General features: G+C 38.4%; 1 protein-coding gene across 1 annotated transcript in view; it reads right to left on the reverse strand.

The window, feature by feature from the left end:
* Window positions 1–14,824, reverse strand: part of SMYD3 (SET and MYND domain containing 3) — a gene marked incomplete at its 3' end in the record, with an annotated part of 341,649 nt that extends 326,825 nt beyond the window's left edge. Inside the window, exon 1 of the mRNA XM_081344492.1 lies at window positions 14,548–14,824. Coding sequence (XP_081200618.1) covers window positions 14,548–14,696 — 149 coding nt within the window. The 5' untranslated portion in view covers window positions 14,697–14,824. The remainder of the gene's footprint in view (window positions 1–14,547) is intronic.
* Between the last annotated feature and the right edge of the window lie 1,344 nt (window positions 14,825–16,168).

A 16,168-nucleotide genomic window follows, 5' to 3' on the forward strand; every position in this document is an offset into this window, starting at 1 on the left:
AGTGTAATAATTACATGTTAGATGGGTTAATTTAATTTAATTTAATTTATTATCATTTCTATACCGCCCTTCTCCCGAAGGACTCAGGGCGGTGTACAGGGCAAGAATAAAACACAGAAATTTACAAAAATTAAAAGATAATTAAATGCATGCCCGATTAAAATACAATTGATACATAGTAAAAACCCCAATAAGAATGATAAAAAACCCCACCAATCCCCCCTCAGGCCAGGCCGGCTTGCTCGAACAAGTATGTTTTCAGATCGCGGCGAAAGGAGCGCAGATCGGGCGCCGTCCGGAGCTCAACCGGTAACTGGTTCCATAGCTCCGGGGCGCCCACAGAGAAGGATCTCCCCCTGGGGGCCACCAGACGGCATTCTCTGACCGGTGGCACCCTGAGGAGGCCCTCTCTGTGGGAACGCACAGGGCGCAGGGAGCTTGATGCCGGCAGCAGATGTTCCCTGAGGTACTCCGGCCCCATGCCATGGAGGGCTTTGAACACCATTACTAGCACCTTGAATCTCACCCGGAAGACAACTGGCAACCAATGCAGCTCACGGAGCAGAGGTGTCACGTGGGAGTATCGGGAGACTCCCAACACAACTCTCGCGGCTGCATTCTGTACCAGTTGGAGCCTCCGGGTGGTCCTCAAGGGAAGCCCCATGTAGAGAGCGTTGCAGTAGTCTAGACAAGAGGTCACGAGCGCGTGAGTGACCGTGCATAAATCATCCCGGCTTAGATAGGGCCGCAACTGGCGCACCAGGCGAACCTGGGCGAAAGCCCCCCTAGTCACGGCCACCATGTGATCTTCCAAGGTAAGCCGCGAATCTAGGAGGACTCCCAAGTTGCGAGCCCTATCTACGGGGGGTAATAATTCACCCCCCATAGAAAGAGATGGAATATCCAAATAGACCCGGGATGAAGGTATGCAAAGCCACTCGGTCTTGTCGGGGTTGAGTTGAAGTCTGTTCCTCCCCATCCAGGTTGAAACTATTTCCTTCAATAAACTGGATAAAAGCAGCAGGATGCCATGCAATAGTAGTGACATTACCAAAACGGATGGCTGAAACTTCCCAGTAATTTTGAGGGAGGGAAAACAAGAAATCTCCTTGGTGTTGTTGCCAAAATTTAGCAACATGACCCCGAGATTCTTGGACACTGCAAATGGAATGCTGTAAGGCTGCCTGTTGCCCACTGCTGTGATAGATGGTGGGTAATCTAACCTATTTTATCTCTCCCTGTAAGTGTTTGTTACTGTTCATGTGCATCTTCTTTAAAATATATACTTTTTGAATATAATTCCTCTCCACTAGTGAGTATGAATGGCAATTGGAATTAACTCTTCATTAACCACTTTAATCATTTGCTTTTCCAATTGCCTGTGGCTTAAGGCAATTCTAATGAAGTAAGTAATGTTCTTGAAGTTCTTCACCCTCCAGGATTTAAATGTGATAAGGATGAGTAGTCCTTGGAATTTTTTTTTATAAAGATAAGGAAAAATGCTGTAACAATGGTTATCCATGGATTACTTTGGGCCAAGAATTTTATCTGCTACCATTAGTCTATCAGTGGAAGACCGGAACAGGTTTTAATGTTTTGCTCTTTTCTGTATTTCAATAGATAAGTAAAAGGTTTTCAGTAAAAGGTTCAGTAAAAGTTTGATTTCAAGAGTTTTTTTAAACTGTACTTCCTACTTCACCCTTCAAGTTTACATATGTTTGGGAGCAAGAAAGAAATAAATCTTACACTATTAAATTGAAAAGCATTCAGACAGAATATTATCTGATGTTCAGTGATCTTGAAAGCACACTCATAAATTGCCTGGCAAAGTCTCATTAAACATTTTCTCCCATTAGTAAGATGATCAGATTATTATTATCATATAGTTAATGCATATTCTAATTGAACCAAATGAACCAAAAGTTTTGCCCATAAAAAGCAGTGTTCAGAGGCATGTCTATGGTATAAAATGTATTCCACAAAGTTAATAACTGTTATATAAAGATATCAAGATTGAAATATTATGCATTATGTTATCATGGTGTTACTCCAGGTACAAATAAAGATTATTCTGTAAACCTAATCTTTTTTTATCCATTACATCAGAACTCATCAACTAGTTCTTTCAAAACCATCCTGCATTTTTATGGTGGCCCACAAGAGTATAACTAAATGAGACTTTCACCTCATTTGCTGTGGAGGTAGAGGACTGATTCCTACCAACAGTTCTGTTGTATGGCTGTTCTATCACAAAGACCAGAAAGTAAAGGTTTGAATTCATTCAGAAATAAAGTTAATGTTATTGTGTCAGTAGAAAAGGAAATGGGAGAGAATTATATATTAATATTATTGATGACAACATGATAGAAAAGCCAGATGGAGCCCATTCAGAGTAAAATTATCCAACTGTGAAACATTTCAATCTTGCAACAGGTATTCAGAATTGAATTGGCCAATTTGCATTCCAAAATGTTTGGAATTAGCTCATTTCAAATTCTTTAGGCCACTGTATAATACATGCACCTTGAGTGATCTGTAAACATTGAGCAAGATCTGAGATTACAAATGAAACAGCAGTGCTGTAGACTAGAACTGTGAATTTGGGGGTGGGGTGGGGAGAAATCTAGAAAATAGCAATTGCAGACCATTTCTGTATTGCTGCCATGAAAATGATATGGAACTATCCAGAAAAACTAATTAGGAATTAACATAAGACTTTTTGTAATACATATCTTTTAGTTGTACCTTAAGCAGTAACAAAAAAGGAACAAAATATTTGAAATAAATTCTTAATGTAACTTCTCCTTGGCGCAATCAGTGAAATCTGGAAAATTTACAAAACAGCCACAAGATAATCAATTAAATAATTTAAATATCCATGGTATAAAATTGTATGGTTTTTTACTATGATTAGTATAGCTCAATGAAAATGCCGACATGAAAGATGCAAAAATTCCATTTTTATTATTTAAAAGATACTAAAAATAAAACTACCAAGATAATTATTTTACATAAGCTTATGATATCAGGATTCTTAGGTGTATTTTTCCCCCAAATCTGTCACTACATTTTCTAAAAAGAATAAAAAGGTAAAGGTTCCCCCGGACATGCGTGCTAGCCGTTTCCAACTCTAGGGGCCGGTGCTCATCTCCGTTTCAAAGCTGAAGAGCCAGCGCTTGTCCAAGGACGTCTCCGTGGTCAGCTAAATTGATCAGAGCCCTGGAGCAATTATGAGATAAAGGTATAGAAACAATTCTGTATTTGGGTTATCTGTTAGTTTAAAATAAAAGGGAATTGAACAGAAGTATACAAATAATGAAATACATATAAAGAAAAGATATAAAATGTTGTTTTTCCCCTTCTTTTGCAATAACGAATAGTGGGAGATTTGTGATAGATAAAAGGAAGTTCCTCACACAGCACAATGTCAAGCTGTAGCATTAGCTAAAATATATTGTCATGTGTGCCAACTTGGATGGCTTTAAAAAAAATAGATAAAATCTGGGGAGATTAAAGTTACAAATGGCTATTAATCAGAATGGCTATAGTTATTCCCAGTATCATTAAGGCTGTGAAAACCAGTTGCTGGGAAGTTCAGGCAGAAGAGTCATTGCACTTGTGTCATTTTTCTACTTGGCCATCTAGCTGACCATTAAAGGAAAAGGATTTTGGACTAGCTAGTTCCCTGATCTGTCCAATGCCTTCTTTTTGTTATGTCACTCCTGACATTTAACCTGCAATGAAATAAAAGCTTTGTGTGTGTAAACATGCGTGTGTATGTGCTTATGGAATATTTTGTTTTTGATTTAAAAAACATTGAAGGAGAAAGGGGACTTTTTTCTGAATCAATTTGGGTTATCAAGATTGTATTTTACAGTCACTTAGTGCTTCATGGTTTAATTATGAAAGGCCCCGAGATTTCAATCTGAACTGAAAAAAGATCCAACACTGGCCTTTTGCTCCGATTTTAAAGGTAGGGAAAAAGAGAAAACTGAGAGTGAAGGTTCGTTCTCTGAGCTTGGGGGTTGGTTTCCAAACGTTACGTTACCAGGCTAGGTAACATCTTCAGTGGGGTTTAGGAGATGTCAGTGTTCTTCTGTTTATGAGGGCTTCAGGTGTGAGTGTGTCAAGTGAGGGTCTTGTTAAACAGAAGAACACTGACACTGACATCCTCTAAACTCAGCTGAAGATCTTACCTAGCCTGGTAACAAAATGTTCGGAAACCAACCCACAAGCTCAAAGAACGAACCTTCACCCTCATTCTACACTGAGCTACAGATATTTACCACTATTGCAAAGAGAAAGCTGCTTTTCTCTTAAAGGAGATAGTTCAGTAAGTTGTCAAAATAACTCTGTATATGCCTTTTACTGTGTAATATGTTACATCTTTTTTATTTATAGGACCAGGAATAATTTGAGAAATGAGAGTTTTGCCTGAGGTATTATAGACTTCATAATGTAGTATCAAAGTAGAATCCAAAAAGTGTGGTCTTTCTTGACAATACCTACATTAAAATTTAAGTTAGGGATTAACCACCACCCCCATTTTTGCCATTCCCAGAGAGCTCAAATTGTACAAAAAATAGTACAGCTGTGATATACAAAAACGTGCAATTGCTATGTGTTTTCCTCTTTACAGTGTTAAACTGTCTACGACACAGCAGGCTAGTAACCTAGGCCTAGGGTGTTTTCTTGCTGTGTTTTTTTTTTGCTAATTACTATAGTAATATCTAACTCCACATTCTGAATTTCCTTATGGCAGGATTTGGATTAAATTGATATATCAGATTTATACCGTTTACATTATAATAGCTTTGCCTGCCACAGGATTCAGATCTTGGTTCCTAGTTTGATCTGATTCCAATGACTGTAAGTTTCCACACTAAGTAGGACCATGACGGTGAAGGAGAAAAATGCAGAATACATTTTCTTCTTCCCTCGCTCCCCACCCTCAAGGGAAGAAATGTAGTACAATATATACTACCCAAGGAATTAAATTAGGTTAGGTACTATCATAGAAGTAAATATTCTGAAAGACTATATTACACACTAATTACAATTTATAGCTATAATAGATATTCGTTTATTGAAATCTGAACTCAGTAGACAACTGACAGGCTATTTCATGCATCACAGAATTTATAGCAAAGTGGATTCAAAAACATTTCCAGTGCAGCCAATTCTCTACTTTGAACATAAAGTGGGTATTTTCTTAAGCATATCATGTTTGGAAGAGATCAACGTTTAAAAAGTGTCTGAAAAATTCTAATTTAACAATTGGTATGAATTTCATGTTCATATTTTTATTATATAAAATTATGCTATAAATTTTAAACAACTCTTCAGTGAAAACACACTTCCAGTTATTTTTATAATTAAAAACTGAATGCAAGGTCGCATGACAAATACTAAATAAACTATCAGCCCTCATATTTTCATAAGTAATAAAGAGCTTGTGCAGGCAGCTATAACTTATAACTTGATATACGAAGGGAGGGCTAAAAAGTAGTGGAACTGAAAAAATTAATTAGCCTGAAGGAAAGTTGTTCCACACGGGTAACCCCTGAAGCCCTGATTCACACAAAATGACTTACTGAGGGAATAAGAGCACAGGATAAGAAGCTACTATATCTACTGAAACACTATGAAATTGAAATAAATTGCATACCATAAGCATATCAGAACCAAGCATTCATTTTTACTAGATTTTAAAAGTGAATACACAATTGAAATCAGAGACTTTTCTTTTGGTTTTAATGAACAAACAAATAGAAGCATCTTAACGAATTTTGTTTTTATATCACAGCAGCAAGACTTTCATATGTGGAAAGGGGTAAGAGCTTACCAATACCTACAATGGAAGAATGGATAGTGAAGCTGATGGAATTGGTGGAGATGGTGAAATTGACAGCTTTTATTATAGAACAGACGTCGACCAATTCTACTTGAAAACCACTTTGGGACTTTTTGCAAGACACTGAAAGAAATGCAATGTTGATTTGGGGAAATTTATCATTTGAATTATTTAGGATTATAGCAATAATGTAGGAAATTATCTGGAAGTTGAGTCGTGGCAACTGGACTTCTTTTCTTCTTAGTTTGAAACATTTCATTGCTTATCCAAGTAGCTTCTTCAGGCTGAGCAAGTTGGTTAGAGGTTCATTTCATTTCTCACCTAATCTGTATAGGCTCCGTTAGGTGAGTAGGCAGAGAGTCGTTGGGAGGTAAATGTTCCAGCTCCTAAATCCTTTCCCCTAGGTAGATTGTTCAGTGTAGCCTCCCTGATGAACCTACGAAGCGGTCTTAATCTTTCTCCAACTAATGAAAGAGCAGCATTAAAAAATGGGACAGGTTGTGTCTGAGGCCTCCACCTCTATTGAGGGAAGGATTTTCCGCTTTGGCATAAATGGATTCCTCCACTCCTCTCTCAAACCATCTGCCTTTTCTGTCCAAATTGTGAACATTATGGTCCTCAAAAGTGTCCTTTTCCTTTTAAATGAAGGCCTAATGCTGGTTCTGGTGAAGGAATTAGCATTACTTCACAGGTTCACTAAGGAGGTTCATACTTAATGATCCACCTAAGAAAAAGGATTTAGGAGTCGGAACATTTACCTGTTTTTTAAATATAAAAGCACTGAATACATAAGAAATATTTATGTTAGCTGAAATTAAATTTAAATTTTATCAAATATAAATTTATCTTAAGTTCATTTTTTTCTGGTCAACTTAGTTTTAAGAATATAACTCCTGATATGCCACTCATAGGCTAACTGCAGCCTTCAGTTCAAAGTTAAATGATTTTGAAGTAGAATATTAATTATATAAAACTACAAATATTTCTAAAATAGTAGTAGACTATGATGATTGGGCCCACTGTAGCACATATCTGGGTGGAAAATATATAATGCTTTAAACTCCACCTAGTGGGCACAACAGAAACAAAAGTTAGTTTCTGGGATCAGAACATGTGAAGCCAGCTAAAGCCTGTACAGATCAATTAGTGTAAGAGATTTCAGAGACTCACATTTTGAAGGAGCCATTGATCAAATCTATTATTTACTTTAAAATGTATTTGCTGGTTTCCTATTATTTAAAAATATTTCAACTATAAACACATAAAAATCTATTCCAGTTATAGTGAACTTATTTTTTCCCCCAGAAAAACCTTTGCACATCTCCAAAACTGAATATTTTGAAGCAGGGGTAGAAACCTTGTGACAAAAAAGTAGGTGCCACACTTAATATTTGATTTTGAGGGAGGAGACTTTAGATTACATGATAAATTGTGTGTCTGTGTGTTTCAGGAATCCTTTGTTTTTTAATTGTAATATGTATTTTAGGATTTACACTAGAGCTCATCCACTTCAAAACCACGTGAAACTATCACTTTTTAATGATTAGAGATGATTCTGATAATCACAAAAAAGATCCTTGAGGCCAGAAGTGACTATATTAATATGTGACTAGTGTCTTCCTTTTCTCCCAGCCTTTAATCATGTAAATAATACAAGCTTCTTGTCTAATATAAGAAAAAAAGCTAAACTCCCGGCTCACAGATTGTTCAAAACTATAGGACTTGTTTAATTTTGGCTTAGCACACTGTTTGAATCAGTCCAGAGTGACTTTTACACTATAACTTACAGCTTAACACAGTCTGTATGCCTAACCAATTGCTTATTAAACAAATCATAACATTTGCATTGGCTTAACATGATGTATAAATCAAAAGGTGTGGAAATTGTTGAAAATTTCTGCTTCAGCTAGGGAAAAGAGTTTAGATGATATGCGTGTGGAAATGTCTACATACAGTGCTGTTTCATCAAGTAAAATTAAGAAAATGACAATAATGAAAAAATATTAGTTAGGGGGACCCATTAATCAAACCTCTATCCAGTAAGCATACCTACCTGAAAGCATGCCAATAACTTTTCAGCACCATACTAAATTTGCCTTTTTTCCCCAGACATTTTATCACCAGATTTTGATTTTGTGTGCCCATACTATACTTCACTAGTGGGGCTTAAATATATTTTTATTATAGATTTCCTTGTTAATTATATTTTTGATATAACTGTTTATTGGAAAGATTAAAAATATTACTATATAGTTATAATATTAATAACAATACCTTTCAGCTGTTGAGTAGGAAGTAAAAATAATTTTATGGGTAACAAAGGAACTTCTCCCAATGGAATTACTAATATTTTTGTTTAAACAAAGGATCTCGTTGCAATTTTTCTCTCTAACCATTTTTAATCCCTAGAAATGATATGAATGGAAGACAATATATGGAATTCTGTTCAAGTAAAATTATGTAAATTGAAAGACTGTTTTATGAAAGCTGTTTGAGTCCAAGTGATAATAAAAGAGATATATAAATATTTAAAGTTGTATAAGAAAATTATTCTAGAGACGCTAACAGCATGAATTTATATACATATGCTTATTGTAATGTAACCTAAGGTAAAACTTCCAGTGAATGTACATAAATTATCCCTTTTATCTTCTCAAGACAATAAACAGAAACTAATTTGCAACTACATATTGCAATAACTATTGCACATATTTTAATGTCAATTTCTCCCTCATACAACATTTACATCCAGCTTCCCCCATTGACTTTGCTTGACAAAAGCCCCCTGGGAATGTTGCAAATGGCGAACACATGACACTGGGTTACTGCAACTATCATAAATATGTCAGTTGTCAAGCCCCCACCCCAAATTTTGATCACGTGCTATGATGGTTGTAAGTTCAAGACCAGTTGTAATTCACTTTTCTCAGCATTGTAACTTTGAATGGTTATTAAATGGTTGTAAATCATTTTTCCTTTAAAAGATGAGGAGAATGAACCCTTGTCATATAGCTATTCTTTTTTATGGGTTTTATTTTTCCTTGTATGATTAAGTTTGTCACATATTAATATTGATAAGTAGAAATGTTGAATGTTTGTAGTACTGAGAAAACAGCATGCTTGCTTTGGGGCTATAAATGTTATTTTTTCCCCTAAAATCACTTTCTGCCAAAATAGTAGCACTATTACCCTATCTTACTTCTTAATACTCACAATACTCACAATCGCTTACCTCTCCGCAGAAAAAATACACCACTAAAAACAAACACTTCATCCTTTTCTTGAACAGTGTAGCACCTAAAATCATGATGCACAAAATAATTTATCCAGTGGGCTTATCTGAAATTTTGAAGCAGCTGAGGACAATTATGATGGAGCCTCCTATTCACAAAATGTTGGGCACTATCAAGCATAAAATATCTGCTTACTGGAAAATAATCTCTGCCACTTTGTTAGAGAATTCTTGATAATCAGCAGTCTATTTTTTATCGATACATACATTTCCACATCAACTCTGGCTTACAATCACCCAACATTTTCATGTTTCACGAAGCCTATTAGACACTGTTCTTGAAGGAAATATAGAAGAGGTGGGTGAATGCTTTGCTTTTATTTATTTATGTCAATAGGATATTTAAAAAAGTAAACAGGACAATGAGCCTGGTAGGGACTACACTGTCTGTTCCTGAACTGGCTTTTATGTCCAATTATTTTCTCACTGTGCATCTGTCATCCTCTTGGAGGATTGAAATAACAATTCTGATCTTTTATACCTATATATTTTGAGGACAAAGATAAAATACAGTACATTTATACACTTTGAAATCTGAAACACACCACTTAAGATTTTAAGTATCAACTCAACATTTTACAAATGATTTCCTTTGGACTAAAGGGATAATGAAAGGAAGTTGCCTTGAAATAAAGCAGTGTATCTACATTGCAGAGTTTACACAGATGAAAAAGCATGGAAAAGATGTTACAAGAATCTGTAATGGGAATTTGGGATTTTTTCCTGAACTCAAGAGAGTGAAAATGTCCAGAATTGCTTTTAGCATTTAAACCAGCTAGCTAATTATAGTTATGAACTAGACCTTGCCTCCTATATCTATAGTTCATTTAGTTATTTGAATTTATAAGCCACCAAACTCCGATGGTCTCTTAAATTATATTTCAGATCACTACAGATCACTGATATCAGATGGAGCAACCAATAAAGACAATTTACAAAATTGCAACTGGTATAGAAAATTTCTGCCCACAAGTGTGACATAACTAGTGAGGTACTGGGTGACAACAGGAAAACCCGGGTTGTAGTCCATTCTCAGTAACGGAAACTCACTGAGGGCCTTTGGGCCAGTCATTCTCTCTTGGGAGGCCACACTGCATATACTTGTGTACACCAACTTGATTATCCTATACAGGTACTCCTCGAGATGCAACCATAATGAAACCTGGCCATATGGTTACGTTGTGGAGGCCATTAAGCAAGACAGTTCATTTCATGAACCCTACCTACCCTATGCTCTCCCTGATGTGGCCATTAAACAAATACGTGTTGTTAAATGGAGCAAGGGGTACATCAGAGATGGGGGAGGTCCTTGGAGGCCTAGTGCAGAACAGGTCCACCTGCCCTGGGCCTCCTAAGGTCTCCCCAACCCCCCAAGGCATCCTGTTTTCCACTTCCTGCCCCTTCACTTACATTAGCCTGCCTACAAAAAAGAATATCTACAGCTCAGGAACTGTGGAGTTCTTGGTGTTCTCTGAGCTTGGTTGTTTGCTTGGAGGCATCTGATTACCCAACAAGGTAACATCATCAGTGCACGTCAATACATTCACACTGATGATGTTACCTAGCTGGGTAATGAAATATCTGCAAGCAAGCCACCAAGCTCAGAGAGCACCAAGAACTCTAGAAAACTAGAAGCATAGGCACAAAAGATAAGGCTTTCCATTGATTCCTATCCATGGAATATATTATGTCTACTTTCTTCAGTTCCTAGACGAAAGCCAAAATACAAATAAATAAATTGGGGTTATCAGATCCCATTATAATTATTCAGTTGTATAAGTTACTTATATATACATGTAATCCTTTTCCAGAGATAGCTTTATATCTAACATATTATAGCCTTACAATTTTATTCTACACTAATTTTGATTATGGAAACTACAGAATGGCAAATGACCACAATAAAGGCTAAAAACTAGGTCTCAGTGTATGTCTATTATACTGCAATTATATAATAATAAACTTCTCTTTCAGCATTCATCTACTGCCATCCAGTGGAGATTTATTGAAAGGAAAAAAAAGCATATAATCCTGCAAGTTTCTTTCCATTTAAATAAAATTGCTATTCTAACTCGGTTGTTCCAACTGGACTGCAAAAATCTGGAACATTTTTTTACATGGGAGAAAAGAGGTAGCTAACTTAGGACTGGAAAAAAATTTTTTTGGAAATTCTGGAAAACATATAGTATACACAGAAGATATAATTACTGCAGGACACACAAGTCAGAGCCTTCAGTGTATAGGCCAGGTATCAGGGTTTAAGTTCTAGGTTTTTTCCTCTACCTTGTCGTCTTAGCAGATACTTGGCTATTCTCTTGGTGGCATTAGGACACACCTGGTCTGTGCTGATGTAACAGTTCTCTATTCTGAGAATTGATATTTCCTACATCATCTCCATTCCTTACAATTATTACGTCTCAGGAATGTTATCTTCCATGACTAATATTCTAACCTCAATGTCTTCCTTCAGCTGTAAGGGTTAGATTCCCATATGGATATTCAAGTATCGCATATACCAAACTACGGTAAATCTCCAAGGAGCATAAATCAATGATCAGCCAAGGGATGGGGGGGGAGATGAGAATTTTTTCACTATTTCCTTTGTTCAGCTTCGGGTGGTGTGCCACTTATGATTTATTATTAAAATTCTCTGGCAATGGTAACTCATGACATGGTTGCAAAACTGCAACTCTGTACATTATCCTTTGGAGGTAACCTGGAATCTACTGCTGGTACACAGTGCAGCAGCTAACTCCTAACAAGGAAGAAAGCCTCTTCTGAAGTGACTGCAGTTCTTCCCAATAAACTTCTGGGCTAAATTCAAAGTTCTGGTTTCTCCCTTTAAAGACTTTTACAATGTAGCTCTATGGTATTAGGTAACACCTTGCCAAAATCAAATCTGCCTATTTGGTCTAGTTATTTAAAGAAAACCCGTTGATAATTCCTTTTTTGTGGGATTTATAAGGCTTAGGTTAGGCAAAAGGCCTTCTACTGAGTCTGCCATTTTCTGGAAGATGCGTTCATCCAAGCTAAGGCTGTCCCTTAATATATAATCTGTTGGGTTTTGGGTTTTTTCCAAAAGCAGGCCAAAGCAGCAGTGTTCCAGTGAGGGCCTGGTCCTTAGTTAAGTGAATGCTACCTCTGATGCATTAGTCCTGGGGTCCCCAGTCCCAGGCTCCAGCTCACTAATGGGCAGTGGTCTATTCGGAACCGGGCCGTGAGAGAGGTGGGTGGCATGCAGTCAAGTTGCATGTGCGTGTGCACCGGCCACCACTTGTGTGACTTGAGCTAGCTACTTGCACGGTCCGGTTCCTTTCTTCTCCCACCAGCCAGGCCGCCAAGCTGCATTAGTGGTTTTAAGTAGGTTTTTTACAAATTTGTTGTGACATAAGATCTTAAGATTGGAGTAAGCTATACATATTATAAATTTCCTTATATTGCTTAATTAACATATTAGCTGGTATGTGTCAAACAAGAACTCAACATAGTGATCTAAAGCTATTCTTCCTCTACCCAGGAATCATAATTCTAACAATAGACAGGAAAATTTTATTTTGCTTTTATTTTTAATGAGATTATAGCTAAAATATTTGACATTCAAATTAACACTGACGAGAAGTTCTTTACAGGTAGCTTTAGTTAATGCTGGTGCTTGGTATTTGCATTTCCATTGCTAAGCAATGCAATCATGAAGCACAACTTCTCCTGACCACATCACTTGGCAACAGCAGTCCTGGTTGCTGGCATTAATTGAATCCCACCCACTTGTTAGGTGAGGACATGCGCCAATCCAAGCCATTTCCAGCTTGCTCTTTCCCAGTCCAGAGCTTCAGTAAGGGATACAGGACTGCCCCCTCTTCATCCACCTGCCTCCTCTTCCATCTCTGGCCATTTGGCCACCTGCCACTCCCAAATGATCTCCACTGTCTTCTCCTTCTCTATGCTGATGAAGCACAGCCAGCCTAGCCCTTTTAGAGGCAGCTGCTGGCCTTGCCGTTTTTTTTTTCAAGGTCACACCTTGTCAAAATTGTGAGCAGCCTTCTTGTGAAGCTTTGAAGCGTCCCAACAAAGGCTAAGTAAGTGCCTTAATTTTAAATACATAATCATGAGGGCAATGGCCATAGGTTTGGGGACTGGGCCTACCATTCATTCAGTGCCATTGTAACTTCAAATGGTCATTGAACATAGTTGTTAACTGAGGTCTAATTGTACATACATTATATGATGACTCATAGGATTCACACAACACACTAATGTAAAATTAAATCATTTTACAGTTCAGTACAGTATATGAAGTTATTCATTAGCTTTGCTACAAAAAGTAGTGGAAGAAAACATTTACTGAATGAATCTCTGCTTTTTGGATGCATAAGCTTCCTTGTCTTTGTCCAGGAGATAATTACTTGGGACTTACATCAGTGGTGGAATTGAGCCAGTTCACACTTCAGCAGACCCGGTAGCTAATTTTTTGTTGCCCAGGCCCAGAATGGACTTCCGGAAACAGCATCCACACAGAGAACCAGTTGTTCACGTATTTGAATCCAACCACTGACTTACATCAATATTTGCCAGTTACTAGGTTGCATCTTTGTGATTCTGTGTAATAGATTACCAGTATCGAAAGATATACGGTAGTTAGGAAACCATTTGGCTTAAGCCTCCAAAATGTTATTCAAAAGGCAACTGGACTTTCTTGGTTTTTTTCTTTTAAAACGTTTCGCTCCTCATCCAAAAAGGTTCTTCAGTTCTGGCTGAATGGTGGTGGCAGAATTGAATTAGTGTCTTGGGTAAGAAGCGAGACGTTTTCAAAGAAAAAAAAAACCCAACGAAATCCAGATGCCTTTGAATAGCCCCTTTGGGACAACCAGGACCTGGATGAATGAGAACCTCCATTTGCCTTAATGTCTCCCCAAAAAGATAAGAACACCCATCCCAGGGAGCTCGTGCCTTGCAAATTCTTCCGCATCCCGCCATAGTCCACATCCCAGATTTAAAGATAGAGGAAACTCAACCGATGAGGATCCCTCCCCACCCCTCCCCCGAAAACACAATGCAGAATTATCCTGTTCCTGTCTAAGGCACACACCCTCGTTGAGTCGTGCTATATAAAGCAGGGATCTTCAAACCTGGCCCTTTTATAACTTGTGGACTTCAACTCCCAGAATTCCTCAGCCAGCCATGCTGGCTGAGGAATTCTGGGAATTGAAGTCCACAAGTCATAAAAGGGCCAAGTTTGAAGACCCCTGATATAAAGTGTTATAGCTCAGAACTGTCCTGCGACACAAATAGCTTCAGCTTCGGAAAGGGACGAGAACCCTCCCTGCTTTTTTCCCTGCCAGCAAACAGAAACGGAAGGGGGAAAGTGCCGCGCTCAGGGCCAGCAAGGAGGCTCAGCCAATACCTGCGCAGACAATGTTCGCACACGCCTCCGAGGCGCTTCTTGCTGACGATGTAAGCGAAGGGCGCCGCGCGGTACAGCAACTCGCCCGATTTCACCGCCTTCAAGAGGCGCAAGCCGTTGCCTTTGCCTGGGCTTGCAAACTTTTCCATTCTCGTTCCGCAGAGCAGGGAAGAAAGACCTGCCGACCGGCACGCTTCCCGCCTCGATCTCCACGTGACGCTGCTCTGCCTGCCACCGGAATCCTCTCTCTCTCTCTCTCTCTCTCTTTCGAGCAGAAAGAGCCCGCCTTCCTTACGTTCCCCGGTGCCGCGCCCGTTTAGAAATTCGCAGTCGCAGCTTTTCCTCACTCGCCCCGTTATTAAAACGCAGAAAAGGGTTGTTATAAATAGCACTTAAATAGTTGTATGTGGAGTGTATAGGATTGCGGATGTCAAACTCTTCAGGAGGACGATCTTAGGATCTTGCGGAAGAACAGGGTAGAACAACAGCTAATGACCCTCTTTTACCGGTCTACCATAGAGAGCGTCCTCTCGTATGGTATTGTGGTTTGGTATGCTGGTCTGACAGCCGCGGATAGGAAAGTATTACAGAGGGTAGTGAGCACAGCACAAGACATTGTGGGCTGTTCCCTGACACCACTGGATGACCTCGCCAGGGCTCGTTGCCTTGGAAGAGTGAGGAAGATTCTCAGGGATGACTCACACCCTGGACGGTATCTCTTTACTCTCCTACCATCCGGTAGGAGATATAGGAATATAGCCAGCCGTACCAACAGGCTGAAAAATAGCTTTTATCCGTGGGCTGTTAGGCTTTTAAATGGGACATAATTTTATGCAGAATTGACTTTGGAGGCCGGTGTGTGGTGTAGTTGGTTCACATGGTGTGGTGGGATGGAGGGTTTGTTGTCACTGTGTGTTGGGGGGAGAGAGCACAGGGGGAGGCTCAGCTAATCTCAATGTACACATGTTGTACTTTGACAATAAAGGTTTATTATTTATTATTAAGAGACAACGCCGTAGGCTGAAATTGTTAAGGCCAAATAATTTGCCCACATTGATTTCAGAAATACAGAACAGTAATACATGTTTATGTATTAGACTTCTGTACGCCTGAAATTAATGTGGGTAACATTTATTTGGCCTTAACAATTTCAGCCTATGGCGTTGTCTCTTGCTTTTAAACTTGTTTAATTTTTAAATAACCCCCCCCCCAAAATACTACCTAATTCCACTCTGATAGCAAATAATACAATGCATATATTCCTGAGGTGGGTAGGCAGTCTAAAACTATTAAGGTTATTGGATAAAAATTCCAGGTATTAATATAAATCCCTATAGTTTTTGAGATAGCCAGTTCAGCGAAGTGATTAAAGCATTAGACTAGGTAGGAACTGGGAGAGAGTAAATTCTGGTCCTGTCAAGAAATGAAGCCAGCTGGCTGACCTTTGGGGCTGTCACCCACTTGGGAAGGGACCTGGCTAGGCAATTGCTAGGAGTCAACATTGAGTCAAAAGGATTTTAAAAAACCACTCCTTTTTGATACAAATGTTCTGCTAAATATCAGTGGCCAGAAAGAGATTTTAAAATCTATTTTTCCCTGGGTTCTTGTATACTTACAAGAT

This window comes from Vipera berus, assembly GCF_964194415.1.
Source record: "Vipera berus genome assembly, chromosome: 1".
NCBI classification, from domain to species: Eukaryota; Metazoa; Chordata; class Lepidosauria; order Squamata; family Viperidae; genus Vipera; species Vipera berus.